The 21366-nt window shown below is 29.8% G+C and overlaps 4 protein-coding genes across 5 annotated transcripts in view; all 4 read left to right on the top strand.

Moving 5' to 3' along the window:
• Nucleotides 1–60: 60 nt before the first annotated feature.
• Nucleotides 61–3309, top strand: LOC107065020 (uncharacterized). Its single transcript, XM_089169845.1, has 3 exons — nucleotides 61–669; nucleotides 1030–1306; nucleotides 1396–3309. The coding sequence occupies exons 2-3, from the start codon at nucleotides 1040–1042 to the stop codon at nucleotides 3307–3309; spliced, it is 2181 nt and encodes a 726-aa protein (XP_089025971.1). The 5' UTR covers nucleotides 61–669; nucleotides 1030–1039.
• A 960-nt stretch (nucleotides 3310–4269) lies between these two features.
• Nucleotides 4270–9903, top strand: Afti (aftiphilin). Its single transcript, XM_015318290.2, has 7 exons — nucleotides 4270–4385; nucleotides 4760–6645; nucleotides 6794–7006; nucleotides 7079–7216; nucleotides 7290–7350; nucleotides 7539–7670; nucleotides 7841–9903. The coding sequence occupies exons 1-7, from the start codon at nucleotides 4283–4285 to the stop codon at nucleotides 8428–8430; spliced, it is 3123 nt and encodes a 1040-aa protein (XP_015173776.2). The 5' UTR covers nucleotides 4270–4282; the 3' UTR covers nucleotides 8431–9903.
• A 141-nt stretch (nucleotides 9904–10044) lies between these two features.
• On the top strand, nucleotides 10045–14092 carry LOC107065018 (uncharacterized). Its single transcript, XM_089169849.1, has 4 exons — nucleotides 10045–10349; nucleotides 10704–10806; nucleotides 10853–13276; nucleotides 13361–14092. The coding sequence occupies exons 1-4, from the start codon at nucleotides 10303–10305 to the stop codon at nucleotides 13583–13585; spliced, it is 2799 nt and encodes a 932-aa protein (XP_089025975.1). The 5' UTR covers nucleotides 10045–10302; the 3' UTR covers nucleotides 13586–14092.
• A 267-nt stretch (nucleotides 14093–14359) lies between these two features.
• LOC107065045 (uncharacterized) overlaps nucleotides 14360–21366 on the top strand; it is a 137014-nt gene continuing 130007 nt past the window's right edge. The window contains exons 1-2 of one of the 2 annotated variants that reach the window (XM_089169843.1): nucleotides 14360–15171; nucleotides 15294–15425. The gene's annotated coding sequence lies outside the window, so the exon portion shown is untranslated. Of the gene's footprint in view, nucleotides 15176–15293; nucleotides 15426–21366 lie in introns of both variants that reach the window. The other variant, XM_089169842.1, reaches the window with a different exon arrangement.

Genomic DNA, 21366 nt, shown 5'->3' with positions numbered 1-21366 from the left:
GCTAGTTGTATTTTTTGTTATCACTTAAAGATCACAGCCATGATGTGCTGAAAAAACAAACAAATTGAAGTTAGGAATAAAATTTATTAATAAGTATTAATATTACTTAAATAATAATATATTTTGATATTAAATATTGGATATATAATATTAGAAATTATTTATGTATTGTTTGTAATTCTAAGAAATTTTATATACTTGTAAATAATTAATTTTACTATATTTAAGAGATTTATAAAATACTATCTGTTTGTAGGACCAAACAGCCAATCAGAGAAAGCTTTAGATCAACAGAAAAATCAGTTTAAATTTAAAATTATCAAACGGCTTTTTTAAATTTTATTATTGATAATTATAATTATATATTGAGATATGTTTAGATTAATAAACGTAAGTTTTTTTTTATATGTTTAATGTATTAATTAATTAAATATTATTTATACGTTAATAATTCTTATTTAATTATTATTTATTTCATCACGTTAATTTCCTCCATTTTTGTAACTTGGAAAAATAAGTAGACATTTATTTGTTTCTCGTTACCAAGACAATTTATTTACGAGTTTAGTCGCAAGGATAAAAAAGCTATTACAAAAAGCTTTGAAATTCAAGGATATTGAGTTTGCCATGAAAGAATATTTGAATATTTATCTTCTTTTCAAGGAAAAGGTAATCTACTCTTATTCTTACTTGACCATTTCATTTACCTTTTATTGTTCAATATAATTAAAATTAAATCAATTGAATTTTTCCAAATAATATCTTTTAATGATTAATATTTAAATTAAGTATTATTAATTGACAATCTCTAATTAAATTTTTAATTAATCAACTTTTATATCTTGAAAATATTCCTTGTACATTGTTCTAATATTAAAAGATGACTTGTTTTTTTTTTATTACTATATTAAAACTTTGTACAATTCATAATTTAATACGATGAATTAAATGTAATTATTTATTTAAAGAGGAAATATATTCTTATTAATAAATATAATAATATATATTATGCATTAATATACGCTACAGTAATACGAAAATGCTAAAATCAGAATCTGTGAGTACCCTGAGTGATCGGGAAGACAATATTGATGATTTAGATGGTTCCATGGTTTGGTCCCAAGAGGAGCCTCTTTCATCTAATGAAATCTTAGAAATAGAACCAGGAAATGCACTAATGAGAAATGATGCATTTTCTCTTTGTCGACTATGTGCAGGAGAAACTGTAAATCCTGTATATATATATTCTGAATTAGGAGAGTCTATGAAATTAGCTCATAAAATGAATACTTGCTTGAGTATTAAGGTACTATCAACTAAAATGATTATAACAATTTTGATTTATTGTTTTTTATGTTTTATAGTAATCTAATAATTTGTAATAATGCATTTCAGATAAGGAAGACGGATCCTCTACCTAAACAGCTTTGTATCGTTTGTGTTGAGAAAATAAACTGGTGCAATGAATTTGATATTCAGTGTATAAAAGCGGAAGAAACTTTATTAGGGATTCTCAAAGAGAAACAATCTTTTAACATTACTGAATTACAAACGGATAATGTATTTAACAATATTAAATCTTGTCCGCTTTGTATAGAAGGAAATATGAACACTTGTCAAGATGCAATACAGAATCCAAAAGATATGGAGTTATACGATAGCGATATTGTTTTGGAAAGCAGTGACGAGGAGAAAATATTTCATGATTTCAAAGCTGATTATGAAGAAGGAAATCGATTAATTATGTTGCAATGTTTAGGAAGTAAGCAGAAGTACTTGAAGTGCGGTGCATGCATGAATTTGTATCACACAAAAGAAACTTTGGATGACCATAAATGCAAGCCAAATATACAAAACACTTCCAAACCATATAAATGTTATTTATGCAATGCTACGTTTACTTTTGAAGAACGTTTAAATTTCCACATGCAGTTCCACAAAGGTGCTAAAGCTTTGTATTGCGAAATTTGTAAAATTACTTTTGGAAAAGAATTAAAATTATATTATCATTATAAACGGTATCATTGCAAGGATGTGACCGTTTCATGTTTGCAATGTGGAAAATTATTTGAAAACCAAGAGGAACTTAGGATGCATGTGTGCGTTGATGGTAAGAATAGACCTCATGTGTGCGAAGTTTGTAATAAAGGATTTTCAGATGGATATACTTTAAAACGGCATGTGGTAACGCATTTACCAGAGAAACCATATAGATGTTCTCAATGTTCTAAAAGCTTCACACAAAAGTCAAGACTAAATAAACACACAGCTGCACATGGTATCATTATTGAAAATAATCAAACTATATGGAAATGCGTTCGTTGTGGAGCAGCTTTTAACTGTTGTGATGATGCAGATAATCATTATAAAATACATGACGATAAAATGATACTAATAGAAGAATTATTAATATCAAAGATCTATCATTGCGAATTTTGCAACATGTATTTTACTGATATAGAAAATTTAAAGAATCATCAAAATCAACACGTTGTGGAAAAACCTTATAATTGCAACATATGTAAGACGATTTACAAATCTTTTGCAGAAGTAGTTTTACATTGGAAAGAACATTCACGTATGTTTAAAGTTTTGACAGTGTTCCTATGCGACATATGCAATAAAGATATGAAAGAATTATCTCTTCTTTACAAACATAAACAGAAAAGACATCAATACATGCCTCGTATTTCTGAAACTGGGAACATGAAATATGTCTGCGAACTTTGTGGATCTGTATTTGATCAGAAGGAAAATATACAAAACCATGGACGAGATCAATGCTCGAAATTTCCTTGCGATATATGCGGTAGTTTATTACCTACTGCAAATTCTCTTAATGCTCATAAAAGAAGACATAGTGGTTTAAGACCATATGTGTGTAACATTTGTGGTAAAAGTTATACTCAATCCAGTCATATGTGGACCCATAAAAGATTTCATATGGGAGTGAAACCTTATGCTTGCGAATACTGTGATCAGAGATTTACTATAAAACCTGATCTAGCAGATCATACAAGAAAAAAACATACAAGAGAGAGACCCTTCAAATGCGATGTTTGCAATAAAGCTTTCTTAACAGGATCTGTATTTTATCAACACAGATTGATACACAGAGGAGATCGTCGGTATAAATGTCATTATTGCGAGAAAGCATTTACCAGAACGGAAGCTTTAAACAATCACATTAAAATTCACACAGGAGAAAAACCTCACGCTTGTGACGTGTGCGGTCGATGTTTTCGACAAAAGGGCGATATGAGAAAACATCGACGTACTCAACACAATACCAAACAAGAGGGACAATAAAAATGTAAATGTTTTCTCTATTAATAATTAATTATTTTACTGATTTATAGTTTGACGATATTTTTAATAAACAGTGAGATTTAAATTTAGAAAATAAATAAATTTATAATCTTTTGAATTATTTAAATTAATAATTAATATTATTATTTTTAGTAATGTCGATGTTTATTTTCAATTAATTAGTATAAAATAATAATACGTTTAAAATATTCTATTATTATAAGAATAACATTGATATGATAAAAAATGTAATTTTGAAAATAGCGCTTTTTACAAATGGTAGGTGCGCAGATGGCAATTGCGTTGCGAGAGTGCGGAGAACAGGTGATATTCCTAATGTCTCATGATTTTATCACTGTCACGTATTTAATAGTCTTAAGGACGATCGTCGATATTTAGCATTTGGCTGTGACAGTATCAATTGTGTTAGAAAATAGGTGATTTTACAAAGTCATTTAAAAAAATGAATAGTATTAGATAAAATTGTAATAAGGTGCTCCTCATTTTGTGGAGCTTATATACGAGACACTTACGTGTGTGTAAGTATGTACATCTGTCAAGGATTTTTCCCTATAGACAATACATATATAAATAAAAGCCTACTAATTGTTTTACTACAAATAATTAGGCAAATATTTCTTCTATTATATTTTAACAAAATATTTTCTTATTAAATGTAAACCAGATGTAACCTATAAATGCGCTCAATGTATCTACCATGTTGAAATACTACAAGAAAAACATTCAATATTTTGCACAATTGTACTACATTCTTTGAGTAATTACTATAGAAAATATTTATATTACAAGAATTTTTTGTTACACGTATTATATAATATATAGGAATAGAGAGGGAATGTATTTTAATCATACAATAATAATTTTGTAGGATGTAAAATATACAAGATTAGTGTGACACTTATAAGTATTATATTAATTAAATTAATTTTGTATTTTAAGGTAGGTTTGAAAGATGGCTTTTCCACCTTTAGTCAGTTCTACGCCTCCACCACTTGATAATTTTGGAGATTCAGATGAAGATGAATTTGGGGATTTTACAGCTGGTGGAATCGATGGTATGGTTAGATTATTATTTTTAACCTTTTGAGTGTTATGAACGCATATATACGTTTATCGATATGAATGCAAAGAATTCAATGTCATTTAATTGTTTAGTGGCTTACCATACCAAAATTATACTCGGTCATAACTTTCTCCTATTATCTTATTTGGAAGAATGACAATGATAATTTACTTACTCCTAGTATAACCAATCAACAGAGCTCGCATTAGTGAATAAATATCCTATCCTTATAAAGTGTTTTGATCACGAGTATTGAATACTCAAAGGGTTAATTGTTATATGATTTATTATAGTTTCAATCGCATACTTTAATTTAATATTGTATATTAAAATTTATGAATTATAATCATTTTTATTGTTTTACAGGTTTATCGATTACATCAGATTCACCACATAAAATTATCACTCCCATTCAAACGCCAATAATGTCTGAAAATGTATCTCCTAAAGTTAACGGAGTTAATTATTCTCCAGAATCTAATAACATGTGCTTGAAAAATGATTGTAACATACTTAAATGTAATATTCCAGATGACATATTAATTGTTGAGAAGGCGGAAGATATTGTGAGCAACATAGAATTACACGATCATTCAGATAATAGTAGTATTAAAAAAAATAATTTTCACGATGACGATAATAGTATCATTAAAAATGATAATTTAAATCTATGTAGTGAGAATGATTTAAAAGCTACAGAAAACAATAATGATACTTACGATCTTTGTACTCAGGTCATCTTAGATGAAGTTAATTTAATTAATAAGAGCATAGTCAGTAGCAATAATAGTAGCTTAGAAAATAGCGTGAAGACTGTGAGCGAGCATGAAGGTTCATTAAATAATTTGGAAGTTAATGACGATGTAGAACCTTTAAGCCTAGATTTAGATGACCCCATAAATACATCTGATGGATTACAACATCTAGACAATGATTTTTATAATTACGAACAATTTAAAGATTCAGCAGACTGGAGTAGTTTTGATAATAATCAAATATTGCATAAAGAATTGTCCGTTTCGCAAGCTAATTGTTTTGATCTGCAATATGAAATTGTAAGCAATTCATATGATGATACAATTATTAATACAGACAATGATACTCACTTAGACTGCAAATCGACAGATGAAAGAATGAAAAAGAATGAAAGTAATAAAATCGTCAATGTTACAACAGATAAGTGTGAATCTACGCAAAATAGTAAAACATTATCCGATTCTCTTCCCTTTCAAGACCAGGATGTAAAAAGTGTAGACGTTCTTCCTCAATCGGACTGTGATTTAACTGTTGAGGAGGATCTCAAAGAAATTGAAGATACGTTTGATAAAAGTGAAACGTTAAGTAACGATATTGTATATACCTCTTTCAGTTCTGCTTTGGGTATTGATAAAACTATAAGAAATAAATCAAATCTAGATTGTAAATTTGTAAATAACGATATTGGTACCTCGCCTAATCTATCTTGGAGAGATAATACAAATCTTGAATCAAATGCATTTGATACGCTGGAAGTAATTGAAAATGTTACAAGTGAGATAGTTAATAATAAAAATAGTATTGCAATCAATGAAAATACATTTGCTGTAGATACAAATTTAGATAATGGAGATACTTTCATACAATCTGCTTTGATAGATAATAATTCGTTCGATAAAGAAGATCCTAATTTTACAGATTTCAAATCTGCTCAAGATTTTGATAGAGCGTCAATGTCCGAGCGCAATTTAAATATCATATCTGATAATTTATCTAATACAGTACAAATTGAGGATAACTTATCCAAGTTGTCGAGTGAAACAGATTTTCGACAAAATCTCTCATCTTTTGTAAACGTATCACTGCCAACGAATAAAACATTTTCTAATCATATTATACAGGCAGAATGTAGTGATTTAAAAAATCATTCGGATTTGGAACGTGCCACTTATAACAGTAGAACTTGTATAAACAATTTCGAAAATGATGATTTTTCTGATTATCAAGAAACATTAAGAGAAAATCAAATGCCAACAAATAAAAAGAGCGATACCTTTACAATACTTTCTAAACCAGAAATCGCAGATGATGATTTTGGAGATTTTACGAATTTTTCAAGCGTGGGAGATGAATGGACATCTAACGTAGTTGATCCCAAAGTACCTGAAATTGATGATGACTTTGGAGAATTTAATAATTTTGAATCTTCAAACAGTACAGTAGAAACACAACAGTTTAGTTTGAGAGAATCTATGTGTCGGATAGAAAATAAGAATGTGAGTTTAGAATAAATCAATGAAACATCTCTATAGTTATAGTACGTCATACCAGAATATTAGCACATTTGTCGCATGTTTGTTAATTCTGCATGTTATTTAACTTGCTCATATCATCGTCATGTAGTAATCATGTGATTATTTCCAGGCTGCAAACAAGATAGAAGATATAGTAACAAATATGTTTAGCGTGATGCCTACGCTTCCAGAAACCGATTTAAAACCTTTAATTACAAAAACAGATAAAATCTGGCAGTGCTTGAAAAATGTAGAAGAAACTAATGCTTTAACTTATCAATGGTCTAATAGTACTAGTAATAATGTGCTTTTAAATGCACTCGGCATTGATTCGCGTAACATTGTAAGTATACTTCTTTCTTTCAGTATTATATACATAACTTTAAATAAACGATAAATCTTTTCTCATTTATAGTTATTTGGACCAAGGTGGAATTCTAGTGTTCCAAGGTTCGCAGCTAATCTCGGCTTTACACCATTGGAACCAATAAAGGCATCCGTCGATTCTCCACCATCAACTGCAAATAAAATGCAAGGAGTGTCTACTTCGGATGTAAGTGTAATTAAAAGATATAATTAACTATAAATTCATTAAAGCACAATTAATGTTTACTAAATCATATCAGGAAGTACCTGCTGCCCAATTTGATTGGAATAGTTCTGGTCTTGTAAATCCTTTAGATGCTAGTAAGTATAAATTGTGTTTTTAAGAAAATTACTATGATGCATAAAGAAAAAAAATGAAGAAAGTTTGAAATACTAAAAAACAAAAAGGTTGCTTTGGCTTTTTATATACGAATACTTTTTTCTAAGCTATGCACGCATATTTAAATGTATATAATACATCCTCTTAAATATCACAAACAATAATACAGGTGGTGGGTTATCAGCTCTTCTACCATTGGATTTATTGTGTCCGTTTGACCCTCTACTAACACCCCACTGTTCCACATATTCCGAATCCTATCATCAAACAGCTGCTTATACACGGGACTCCATATATTATTGTAAGTGGTAGCGCTAGCATTATCCTTTATCCTTGCACACTATAGTAAATGTATTTTTTATATATGCTATCCATAAAAAAAATTTTACATACATCCCAATAAATGATACTGTATTTATTTAATTATTATTAATAATTTTATAAGAAACATTTATTTTTATTATCGAACAGATTCATCAGATCCAACCGTAATCACTGAGAACAGCAATTTACAATCCATAAAAATATCAAATAAAAGTACATTGAATCCTTTCAATAGTGGATTGAACGATAGCATAAAATCTCAGAAACAACAAATGCAAACAGGGAAAATGATCGAACCTCTACCAGGTCCACACACGATCGATTGGAAATTGAAAGAAGAACACGATGTAAGTGGAGGAGGAGGAGCAGCAGGAGGAATAGGAGGAGTAGGAGGAGGTGGTGGTAGTGGTAAAGGAAAAAATTATCAACAAAAAGTATTAAAAAATGCTCCATCAGTAAATAATAAATCGTTCCTAGTAAGTAGCAGTGCTACAAAAAGTCAAGATTCGTATTATAGAAAATCGTCATTATCAAGAAGAGAACATTTGCAAAATGCGGAACATGTAACCGTCGACAGGTTTGGTAGACCAATGTCCGTGCATGCAGAGACTATCAAAGTTTTGAACCAATTGCCAGATTTATCATTTTTAAGTGCTAGAACTTTATTGTATAATCGTGAGCAAAAGCAAATAGTTCAAGACTTGGGTGCCATGATAAATCGGAAAATGCCTGGCTGAGTAACGTCGGTCTGAATACGAGTTTGATAAGGTAACACGAACAGAATGGAAAATAAATTTTTAATAGATACTCTAAACAATCAGTATAATCAAAAAACAAGAAAACAAATACTTCTGCTACCTTTCAAACCTGTGTTCAGACCAACCTCTGATCCATCTTGGCTCTTCCATGTTGGTATCATTGAAGATGTTATGTCATAAATGATATAACTGATGCTTGGTAATTTACTACTTATATTGGCACACAACAATGCACTTGACATTCCAAGATATATGATTGTTTGTGATTATTAACTATGGTTGTTATATAGTTATCCATCAAAGTATTTCAAATTTGTTCTATTATTATTCTAATTTTTATTATCTTGTTTGTTTGATCGGACAATCGTCGATTAGTTTTAGGAAAATATACGTTTAATTTTCTTTTAAATAGGCCACACATTTCAGTTACAAAATTTTAGTATGTGAAATAGAACATGAGAGATATTTGTTAATATTTGGTTTTACCCCCTGTTCTAGTCTACATTACAAATTGGATGAAGTTTTAACACATGGTGTATTTGCATGCGTGTGGTAAATTTTGTTAAAGACATACCCATTGCAAATCTTTACCTAAGATAATACCTAAGAGCTTAAACTCTTTAAAGTATTATCGTATGATTCTGTATTTACGATATTGCATGTTGCTGCCTTTGCAACGTGTTTGTATATTAGAATATTTAAAAAGAAGAAAAAGAAAATAATGAGCAAAAGACAGATAGATAATTTTCCATGCAAATATATTACTTTTACACTCGAATAACACTGTTATCCCTATTCCAATATAGAATAATTATTCTATTCATAAATATTCATGTCAGTTAGGGCAGAAAATACTTAAGCGAGGAAAACAGTGGCTATGGTTCAATTTAATCGAGAAAGAAAGAAAAATAATGCATTCTTCTTAAACTGTTAGTGAAAAAAAGTATTTCGAATTATGATGTATATAACACAAATGTTCATATATACACATAAACATGTATTTTTATTTTTTAAATGCTAAGTGAAAGAGAGTGCATATTTTTCTTTGCTTCAATTATTTTAGACATGGTCTGCATACTAATTATAAGTCAATTACTTTAAATCCAAACCAGTTTTAACTGTTAATATATGTGATAAATTTGTCAAGAGACGATATTAGATTGCTCAACTTTGTCCCCTGACATATTTATTACATTTTCTCAATTTCTATATAAAAAGAAAAAAAAGACAAAAAAGAATAAGAAGAAAAAGAAGAGAAAGAAAAGAAACTAGGACGTGATACTTAAATATGTCATAAATAGCCTTTACATTGATTACCAAGATATTAAAACATTAAAAAATTGCTATTACTAAGTTCGTTATTTATTAATATTAATATTGTAATATATTATATATATATTTTATGTAAAATATTGTCGATAATAATAATACATAGGAAATCATTGAAAAGAACGATTGTATTATTCTTAATCAGACATTGTATCTATGCTATTTAAACCAAATTCTTAAGTATTATTATTTAAAGATATAGTTGTGGAAATGAATGAAAATTAATGTTGTATACATTTATGTCATTTTTTTATTCATCATTTTTTTATTAATAGATTTTTTATGCTACATTTATCATAGAATGTATTATATTTTATCGTTACTTCAATTTGAAATGAAAATCTGTGTCGTAGTAGATTGCAGTAGGGTATTTTTAAAAAAGCGTCGATGTCCGCGTTTACATATTCGCGCATGCGCCATTAACTTTGAGTGCACAGTGACGCCATTTTATGATAAAGGATTTGTGTTTAACAATAGAGAATATTGTTTCTCGTATCAGTGATATATCGTTATCATAGTAAAATGATTTTTACCCAATCACATAGCAGAATTTTTGGAAAGTGTTTGAAGTAAGTTCGTGGTATTTTAAATATTTTCCTTCCCCTCCTCCCCCATGACATCATACCTTTCATGACATATTGCGTATTTCGTTTTGAAATCAAAGTTATGCAGAAAAAATACATTGTAAACAGTGAAAGCGATAAATTATTTTGAATAATTTAAATTGTGAGATATCAGGATAACAATTTTTTTTAGATTTTTATTTTATATCCTTTTTTTTTTTTAAAGTTTATGATTTTTTTGCCAAGTGAATTGTACTTAACCTTACAAAAGAATATATAAACTGCGTATTTTGTGTAAGTCGATTAAAATTTATGATGTTATTAATGAATTCATGTGTAAAATATTTTTTTAATTTACAGTTCTACGAATAGAAAAGATAGAAGATATTTATTTGCTCCAGAATTATCAACAGTAATGAATGCAAGTGGAAGAAAATTAAGATCTGGTAAGATAACTAATAAAGTAGCTGGCAATGGCAAATCTGCGAAGAAGGCTGACCCCAAAACAGAAAATAAAAAAGGTAATGACCAAGACAGTAACCAGGGCAATGACCAAAACTTTGAAATCAAAACCTGCAAAATCTGATTCTAATAATAAAAATAATGTTAAAGAAGAGAAAGAAAATGAGAGCATGTTAAAAACAAAAAGAAAGAATAGTCTTAAAAATAGGACTACGAAGCGTGTAGTTTTAAGTAGTAAAAGAAAAGCGAATATTTCTGAAGTAGAAAAGTCAACGGGCTTACGACAAATGTCTTTGAAAGAATCTTTTTTGAATCAAGAAGCTTTATCCAAACGACTTCGTCCGAGAAAAGATTGTAGGAATTATTGCGAAGATTCTGTTGTACAAAAAACAAGTATATCGTCTCAACAAGAAAATGATCCAACAGCGAGCAGTAAATCGAAGTTGCCTGTGTATAAATCCATAAAACTCAATGAAAGTTTAAGAAATGTAAGTGATATATATGATTTTAAATTTGATGAAAACGACTCTAAAGAAAAATTAATGGGTAAAAGAAAGAAACGTATCATTAAAAGAGCAGTACAAAAGAAAACCAAGAAAACTAAATCCGTTGTACAGAACAAGTTGAAAGAAGTGCGAGTGGTTTTAGAAAATATACCTAACGATCCAGTAACATTAACTAACACTAAAAAAATTAAAGTCAATACTGATAAAACACATGCATTACCATCAACCAATATTGTAAAGAAATCCGACGATGATGTTAAACAAAATAAATTAATGCCATCGATTGAAACCAATAACTTGAAAGCTGAATCTAATAACTTTCAACATTTAGAAGTGAATGAAGTACCATTGATGCAAAGTGTTTCTGAAGATAATGAAAAGGCACCACATACTAAATTATTGGGACCTAAAATAATTTCTGTCGAAAATATAAATAACACAGATATATCACACATGATTAAGACTACACCATTAAAATCACAACAAAAGACATTTGCACCATTCAGAAAAACGAATATTTTTGGTAACAAGGCTAAATCGTTCTCTGAAAGTACGATAAACGATTCGTTAATCAGCAAATCTTTGTCACCAATTAAAAGGTTGACAGCCAATTTTGATGCTGGTAGTCCTTGGAGATTGTCACCAGTGAACACATTTTCTCAAATGAAGAGTCTATTCCAAAGTACGCCGCAGCCTAAGATGTTGCAAATATTGGAAAGTAAAATAAAAAGAGGTACGAAAGATCAAGCTATTAAATGCTTGGAGAGCAATAAGAACAACAAGTTATCGGAAACGATTAGCGAAGATGTAAATATCCAGAAAACGTTTGAAAAATCTAATTATTCTAACAGAAAAGTTGGACAAGTCGTGAGAAAGTTTGGAAGAGAAATTACAAATTTAGATAATTCTGTACCAGTAAGTAACGAGAATGCTGTTAACGAACATGAAGAAGTGGAAAGTAATAAAGAATTAAGACTTTCAAATAAAAATTTGCAGAATACAATTGGTATTACATTGATGAATACTCCTGTGTTAAATGATACAAAAGAAGATAAGGAGAACGCTGCACCTAAATCTCCTTCAAAATCTCCTTCCAAATCTCCTTCCAAATCGAAGAATTTTTTGAAAAAGAGATTAAGAAAAACTACTGATATTAATTTCTCTCCTAAACGCAAGAAAAGTTGTATAGAGGATAAAGAGAATTCCAATATCCAATTGCAATTGGACAACACACTGAAATTGAATCGCACCGATTCTACGTTACATTCCTCAGACAAAAATCAAAAAGAAAATAAAGACATTTTTGAACCACAACCTGGACCATCTGGTTTACAAAGCTTCAAATCGCCCAATCACAAACCATTGCAACAAACAAATTTAAATGGTTTTTTAAATCTACTGGAAGTACCAGAGAGTACTAAGATAAGTACGATTCATGGTATTTTTGATGATGCACAATCAACGCCTATCTATGGTAAACCTTTTAAGCCTATAAAAGCGACCAATGCACAATACATGGAATTGGACAATGCTTTTGGATTTAATGACGTTAGCGATACAATTTTGGATATATCGCCGATTCATCCTGACTCGGAGAATGAAAATATAAAAGATAAGAAAATTTTGAAAATAAATGTGGAAGAAAAAAAAGAATTGAAAACTAATACAAATGTAGAAGAAATAAAAAGACCATCAGAACTTCCTATAAGAATATTACCAAGAGAAATAAAAAAGAATATCGTGTCAGAAAAAGTAGATTCTGATGAAAACGATAAAAAAGATAAAAAAGAAATTGATAAGGAAAATATGACAGCAGAAAAATCTTTGTCAGAGACAAAAAACAAATTCATAGACATAGTAAATTTTTCTGATACATTTGATATTTTGAAAGAATCGAAAGAGATACAGGATGATAATTCGTTAAATGTACCGTTATTTGCCGATCTTCCTACTCATTTTTCAGAGGTATGTATTATCGTTACAATATTTTTATTTATATTTAATGTTGTGCTTCAGAAATTACAATAAATTTATTTAAACTTTGTTTAGCCTCCAAGGCGTTCATACAAAAGAAAACGCAACGTCAGATTTAACTTCCAAGAAAATGAGAGTTCTGAAGAGGAAGAAAATGATAATAATGATAAAGAAAAGAAAAGAAAAAAGAAAAAGTATGGAAAATTAAAGGGTCCTGAAGTGAAAAGATTAGAGGAGTGGGTACAAAGTATTAATGAAACTTTTCAAGAAATTGATCATTACGATCTAGTTGTAGAATAGAAATTATAAAAGCAGCAAAAAAAATCATTACACTATCATAATTTTTTTATTTTCGTATACATTTATCATTTGTTCATCATATGGATGTGTCATCTTTTTATCTTTGCTTTATTGTAGGGTCCTATTTTATTAACATTTTTATCATCCGATTTTAACAAAATACTAAATCATATATAAAGCTTTTATTATTATTTTAGATGTAAATGTATATGTATACATATATTTTAGATTTGTTAGATCTCTCACTGTTTATATACGTGCTGTATAAGAATGCATATAAAACATAAAAATGATAATATATTTATATCTGTTCTGAAAGTATAATCGAAATTTATTTTATTATACATCGTATATAGATAAAGTATAATTTTATTAACCCTTTGCACTCGAAGTTATATTTTTCATTTCATGTATTACGAACAACTAACAAAGCAATTACAATAGAAAAAAATCATATTCACGTATTATAAATAAATGACATATGTGTAATTAAAAGAAAAATCATAATTGATATGTTGTAGACTGAATTGAATTTTTTTCAGTTTTTATTTCTTTTTTATTGTCTCCGTAGCGGAGCTCTCGAGTGCAAAGAGTTAAAAAATTTAAACCTTATAATTAATTTAATTTTTTTTATCTAACGGTAATGTAGATGTGTTTCTTTGTCGATAAAATATTGACTGTAATGTCGACGATCAATATCATTTACCATCAGAGAAAAAACCTTTCAGTCGATAAGGAAGTGACCGAAATGATCAAACCTATAGTCAATAAATGAAGTAGCAGCTAGTTTGAAAGAATCTCCGCTAGATAGCATTCATATAGCAGCGCGCGTAGGGAGAGGGTGGCAGTGGTGGTATAGAACGATGCGCGCGCATGGTTCGAAGGGGGGCATGCGCAGGAATACGGGCGAGTAAAACGTCTGGAAGTTTAGTGCATGGCGGCGCGAGGCCCGTATCGATATCGTCGTATCGCGCACCACTCGAGCTAACGTCCTGGCCGGGCACGAGTGCGTGCGTGCGTGCGCGCGGTGCGCCGGATTTCTCTCTCTCTATCTCTTTTTCTCTCTTTTTAACTATCTATCTTTCTATCTATCTTTTTCCGACAGTTAGTCTATCTTCGTTTGCCCGTCAGTATCTCTCATTTCAACTAACGTGTCTATTTTTCTCTTTCTCTCTCCTCTCCCCCTCCTTTACCCTTTTCCACCTCCTTCCCCCTCCTCCTCCTCCTTCCACCTCCTTCAATAACCACGTTCCCTCTCAGTCTTCTCAGTCGTTCGCATCTTCTTTCTCCTTAAGCGCGTTCCTTGCGCGATTCCTTTCCTTTTATCATCGTTGTCCTCATAATCAGCCTACACCCTATTTTTTCTTTCCCATCTACCCTTTTATTTTCTACCAATCTCCCACCCTTCCTCCCTCCCGCCGCCGGTGCGTAAAGGTTGTACTCTCGAAGAGATCGCGAACACGCGCGCGCGCGCTCTCTCTTTCTCTTTCTTTCTTTCTTTCTCTGTCTCTCTTATGCGAACGTTGAAGGCGATCGTGGCGCGTTTTGCGCCAAAGTGCGCGACCGGCTTTTAACGCAGAGCACACGTTAGTTAGTTCGGTTTGTTCCTTATCGGGTATCTCGTGCGCGAGTTAACGATTTCACACGAATAGTAGTGTATTTCCTGGCTGTTATCACTTTTACTAAGGTCTTCTTTATCTCTCGTTAGTCTTCAGAGGATTCGAGGACATCCCCCACAGGATCAGTGTTGAAGAAGACTCTGAGAGCTGCCTTGCCCTGTTACCTCGTCTAGGATAAGCTGAGAAAGAAGTGTGTACAAGAAGTAATATCCTCCCTTCTGGTAAGTCCTGTAAAGATTTTTTTGTTACTTTTATAGGTTCCTTCTTTTTAATGAAATCTTGTGCCCTGAAAAGGGATTTTTCTTTTTACCAACATCTTTTCATTTCCTTTAATTTTGTTCAATAAAAATATTTTGTTTTAATAATAATCGTATATGCGAACGAATGATACGCCTGGTGTCGTTGAATCGGTGACTCGTTCCAAGTCTGATGTCATCCCCGTTCAATGTCAGAGGAAGTCGTTTCCTATCGCGTGTCTTTCCTGATCTCGAGAAACGTCACACACTTTCCAATATCTCTCGTAGTTCTCGAACGTCATTCCTCGTGCACGTTTACATTACGTTTTCATCTAAAGCCGATTTATCCACATGTTCCGATATTTTAATCCTTTTACTCGAATGAACTTACTTGAACTTCCGAGAATCTTTCATGATTTTCTTTTAATAAATATTTTAATGGAAGCAAAAAAAAGAATTCAAACTTGATTTACAAGAGATCAGCTTAAAGGATGTCTTTTTTCCTTTTTTTTTTTTTTTTTTTTTTTATTTGAAACGAATCATACGTTTATTTCCTTCGTGTAACAGAATTTTTGTTGTCGGATTTGTTTCCATTTCTTTCTTTCTTTCACGATGTCTTTTCCTTTATCGAGTCCATTTATCGCTGTTGTTGAATAGAATGAGAATAAATAGAAAAAAGAAGAAGTGAATTCTGTTAGAGGTTTCCTTCTCGTTTTCATTTCCGATCGACACGGCACTGCAGTAGTGGCACGACACGGCGCCGGTTGAACGATGTGAGATGGTGATGGTTCTACTTGGAAGTTAGGTTGCCTGGTTGGTTGGTTGGTTGGTTGGTTATATATTGTAGGAAAGAAGGAAAGTACGAAAAAACGAACCGGTGCTCGGCCGGCTCTGACACGCTGCCTAACGATCCGGAAAACGTTCGAGGGGACGAGAATCGATTCGTTCTTCGTGAATGCGAACACGTCGATCTCTCTCTTTCTCTTTCTCTTTCCTTTTTTTTTTATTTCATTCTCCTGCCTAAACGAAAAAGAAAGGAGAGAAGAGAGCATGGAAAATAGTGTATAATACTTTCCAATAACAGCATCCAACTCGGAACTGAGAACGGTCACGCGTTATTCCTAAACGACGCCACAGGTGTGGTCGTTGACTCCTCGTAGTATACCCAAACTAATTGTGTCATCATAATTATGATACTAACCATTCTAACCATTCAATTGATTTCGTTTGAAATTATTTGTTCTAGAAGAATATTAAGACTGGATTTTTAAATTGTTTATTTAGATTTATATTTATCATCATTTTCTTTTCTTTTTCTTTTTAAGATATTTTTTTCATATATTCCTCCTTTTAATTTATTATTTTTTTGTCGATTTCAGATGACTCATCATCTAACAAGACGTTTTATAATATAAGAAAATTATTTATCCTGGAAGAATATTAAAAGTGGATTTAAAATTATTTATTTAAATTTAAATTTATCACGATCTCTTTGAAGTTATATTTTTATTTAAATATATGTTTTTATATATTTTCGTATTTAATTTGTATTTTTTTTTCGATTTCAGATGACTCATCATTTTATTTAAAAAGACGTTTTATAAGATAAGGGAATTACTTGTCCTAAAAAAATATTAATACTGAATTTAAAATTATTTATTTAGATTTAATTTTATCACGATCTTTTTGAAGTTATATTTTTATTTAAATAAATATTTTTGTATATTTTTATATTGGTTTTTTTTCGATTTCAGATGACCCACCATTTTATTTAAAAAGACGTTTTATAATATAAGGAAATTATTTGTCCTGAAAGAATATTAAGACTAAATTTAATATTATTTATTTAGATTTAATTTTATCACGATCTTTTTGAAGTTATATTTTTATTTAAATAAATATTTTTGTATATTTTCATATTGGTTCTTTTTTTGTCGATTTTAGATGACCCACCATTTTATTTAAAAAGACGTTTTATAATATAAGGAAATTATTTGTCCTAGAAGAATATTAAGACTAAATTTAATATTATTTATTTAGATTTCCATTTATTACGATATTTGTTTCTTTAAATATATGTTTTCGTATGTTCTCTCGTTTTTAATTTGTATTTTTTTGTAAATTCAAATGATTTTATTTAAAGAGACGTTTTATAAGATAAGAAATTATTTGTTCCAGATAAATATTAAAACTGGATTTAAAATTCTTTATTCAGATTTACATTAACCATCCATCTTTTCGTTGCATGCCTGTCTTCGTGTATCCTCGCGTTTAACTTATAATTTTTTTGCGAATTCAGATGACCCATCATTTTATTTAAAAAGACGTTTTATAAGATAAGGAAATTATTTGTGTCGGAAGAATATTAAAATTTGCTTAAAAATGATCGATTTATTTTAGTGGTCAATTAACTTTCACCACACCATTTTTTCTTTGCATGTATGTCCTCGTATATTTTTGTGCTTAATTTTTATTTTATATTTTTTTTTTTTTTTGCGAATTCAAATGACCCATGATTGTGGTCAAAAATACATTTTATAAGACAGGAAAATATTAAACTTAAAAGAAAGGAAAATATGAACTGGTTTTCGATAATGATCGATTTATACTGACCTTTAATGTCATATCTTCCTTACGTACATATCTGTTTAATTTATATTTATTTTTGTGCGTATTAATATGATCAATTATTATTATAAAAAAATTTCGGATCATTTGTTATTGAATTTATTTTGTATTATGTTTGTTCTTTTGTTTTTTTTTCTTTGAAGGTTAATGATCTTTCGGAATAGGGCAATTAAAGGAACTTTAAACAGGAAGTTGAAAAAATATAGAACGATGTAGAACGATGTAGAACGACGTTGAACGATTCCCGATTACACGTTTGTTCCTATCGTTTCACATGTCCGTCCTATTAAAGTCTACTAATTATGTAGTAGCTCCCTTCTATGCTAATTATAGATTAGACGTTAATAGCCCGATTAGATAGGAGTACAAGAAGAAAAAAATAAGGGAATGATCTTGCGGCTTGGGCCAGTCTCAATCAGTTTTAAATGAACTGTATCTTTTTCTTGATAAGAGAGTTGTTAGCATCCTTTAAGGTTCATGGGGTCGTTGTTCTTTTCCCTATAGGGAACTGAAAAATATTAAATCGTTTCTATAAAAGTTTTTAAAGGTCGTAACATAAGAATACGTAAAATAACATTGTAATACCAACCATATGCATTTTATTTGCATATTTCACATGTTGTTAATGATATAATAAAAAATTACGTCTATCAAAGTACATGGAAAAGTATTTTAATTGTAAAGAAAATTATCTCACAACTCAGATGCTACTTTGATGGAACTTTGATGCAATTTAAATGCAATTTTGATAGATATGACTAAAAAATATTCTTACGAAGATCGTAACATAAGAATATGTAAAATAACATTGTAATACCAACCATATGCATTTTATTTGCATATTTTACATGTTGCAAATGATATAATAAAAAATTATGTCTACCAAAGTACATGGAAAAATATTTTAATGTCTACCAAAGTACAGGGAAAAATATTTTAATTGTAAAGAAAATTATCTCACATCTCAGATGCTACTTTGATGGAACTTTGATGCAATTTAAATGCAATTTTGATAGATATGACTTAAAAATATTCTTACAAAGATCGACAATTTGAGTAAAACGTATATGATCGGCTTAATAAATTGTATTTGAGAAAAATGTTATCCCCTCGACATTTAATTCAACGATACTCATAGTTGCTCGTTAGATTTCATGAAACGATCGTATGGGTTACGCTCGATTTACTTGTTTCCGGAACGAGCCGTGTCTCTTCTATATTCCTCTCTGTATATGCAGTTTAAACGTTCCTGTACAATTGTATTTTCCGATATGTACCTTCCACATAAGCTCGTAATCGTTTCGTAAATGATCCTATCATTTCTACACGGTACGTTTTTAACACAATTGTGAGAACATTTTTGTTTAAATAGTTTTATATTTCTTTTTTTTGTCTTTCAATAATTTACGCTCCACTTAAAAATTAAAATGTTGTATGTGGTCTATTCATAATCACGTTCATCAATTTAAACGAAAAATAATTTAGATTACGAAGAAATTATTAATACAATCCTGAGACTAAATTTTGATGCAATTTTGTGGATAGTACTCGTAATAAAATTATTATATAAACCATACATTTATATCGTTCATTGGCCGGTATCCAAATTTTCGTATGAACAAGTTGGTATTTTTCTTTTAAATAATTTTCATCTTATTATTAGATAAATTATTTTAGTTAATAGTTTAATGTGAGGTTGCAGTAGGTAAAGGATTCAAGAGGATCAACGACACTTGGGCAATAGGGACGGCTAATTTGAGAACGGACTTTCATTTACGGTTTAAATCGAGCGTAACGTGACGTTCAGCGTACCAAGAAAGAGAAAGAAAGATATATTTATATATACCTATATTTATGAGATTCTAAATACATCTATAAAGACAATAAAATTAGTTTTGAAATACAAAAATAGCAAGCTGCTTATCTACTTGAAAGTATTTAACTGTATCTTGAAAAAGATAAATGACGATACGGTTAATTTACTATTAAATTGGATTAAATCGAACGAGTTTTTGTACTTTCTACGATCTATACGTTCCATTTGAAACTTCAATTACGCGGTTAGTTCAATTGAATTTACGACTCATTCGAAGATTTAAAAAGTAAAATACTTTGAATTGTTATACGTTCAGATAAAACAAGATTTTATCTAATATTTTATCTAATCGCGCGTTATCGGTTCAAATTTACATCGTTTCTTATCGTTGTTGAATTATCTTAACATTTGTTACATTTATCGAGCTTTTTCTTGTAAAAGTTTTTTTTTTATAGTTGGATAGATAATCCACGAGAGTAGAAGTGCTTCTAGCAGTAACCGGAAACGGAAATGAGGAGACAGGCTACTTGCTATATTGTATGCTCATCGCATTGTAATTTAACCTACGATGCATATATAGCAAGAACTATTTCAATTCTGATCTATTAGCAATCATACGTTTAAGGAATATTTTATTAGCTTGCATTAAAATAGGAAAAGAAATTTTATTAAAAAGACATGGTATTTTTGGATTAATATGAAATTAATTTAAATAATAATAATATAATATTTATATTATAATTATAATTGTGTAGAGGGAAGGGAGTAATATATTGAAAAGATTTTTTATTGGGTTGCATCAAAAAGTAGGAAAGAAATTTTATAAAAAGACTTATGGTATTTTTAAATTAACACTAAACTTACCTACAATTATGTATATATTAAATATAATGTTAATTAATGTAAATTCCAATGTTTTTTGTTAAATAATAAATAAAATATTATTTAAAGTTTAGGCTACAAAATAGTATTCTATTATAAGTATCTCGAAAGTTTTATAAATTAATTAATCAAAATTTACATTTTGATCAAATTATTTGAATTTATGGTCATGCCTAGATTATACTTTCCTTTTTTATTTTTCTCTCTAGTTCTTTTTTTGATTGATCGAAGTTATACAGTAAATCGTATCGATCACGCAACGAGTTGATTTAAATTTCACTGGACTTGCACATAGAAATGCGTTAGATTGCACGATAAAAACCTCTTTTGCGGTTTCCAATCATCGTTGCAACTACAATCTCGGTGTTATAGGATAAGTAGAAAGAGGAAGAAGAGGGAAGGAAGAAGAAGGAGAGATATAAACGAGATATTCCATTATAAACCTTAAACGATATATAATTACATTCCCTTGTAATATACTTGCATAAAACGAAATGGAAAGTTCATTTAGATTCGCGATAATTTCTACTTTGAATTATCCTTCTTGGATCATTAAGGTATTAAAATAGGAAGGAAGACAATGACCGAGCATTGTGTGAG

The sequence above is a fragment of the Polistes dominula genome, unplaced genomic scaffold (assembly GCF_049000335.1).
Source record: "Polistes dominula isolate Pdom_NZ unplaced genomic scaffold, Pdom_raw_medaka contig_49, whole genome shotgun sequence".
NCBI lineage: Eukaryota > Metazoa > Arthropoda > Insecta > Hymenoptera > Vespidae > Polistes > Polistes dominula.
The sequence above is the reverse complement of the archived record's forward strand: the minus strand, read 5'-3'. Positions and strand labels throughout refer to the sequence as shown.

What these genes read in the sequence shown, in the direction of transcription:
- LOC107065018 (XM_089169849.1), top strand. Translation starts at nt 10,303, where the DNA reads ATGATTTTTACCCAATCACATAGCAGAATTTTTGGAAAGTGTTTGAA. An exon ending in ATTTTTGGAAAGTGTTTGAA is followed by an intron (nt 10,350 to 10,703) that starts GTAAGTTCGTGG and finishes TTTAATTTACAG; the next exon opens with TTCTACGAATAGAAAAGATA. An exon ending in CTGGTAAGATAACTAATAAA is followed by an intron (nt 10,807 to 10,852) that starts GTAGCTGGCAAT and finishes ACCCCAAAACAG; the next exon opens with AAAATAAAAAAGGTAATGAC.
- LOC107065020 (XM_089169845.1), top strand. Translation starts at nt 1,040, where the DNA reads ATGCTAAAATCAGAATCTGTGAGTACCCTGAGTGATCGGGAAGACAAT. An exon ending in ATACTTGCTTGAGTATTAAG is followed by an intron (nt 1,307 to 1,395) that starts GTACTATCAACT and finishes AATGCATTTCAG; the next exon opens with ATAAGGAAGACGGATCCTCT.
- Afti (XM_015318290.2), top strand. Translation starts at nt 4,283, where the DNA reads ATGGCTTTTCCACCTTTAGTCAGTTCTACGCCTCCACCACTTGATAAT. An exon ending in TACAGCTGGTGGAATCGATG is followed by an intron (nt 4,386 to 4,759) that starts GTATGGTTAGAT and finishes ATTGTTTTACAG; the next exon opens with GTTTATCGATTACATCAGAT. An exon ending in ACGGGACTCCATATATTATT is followed by an intron (nt 7,671 to 7,840) that starts GTAAGTGGTAGC and finishes ATTATCGAACAG; the next exon opens with ATTCATCAGATCCAACCGTA.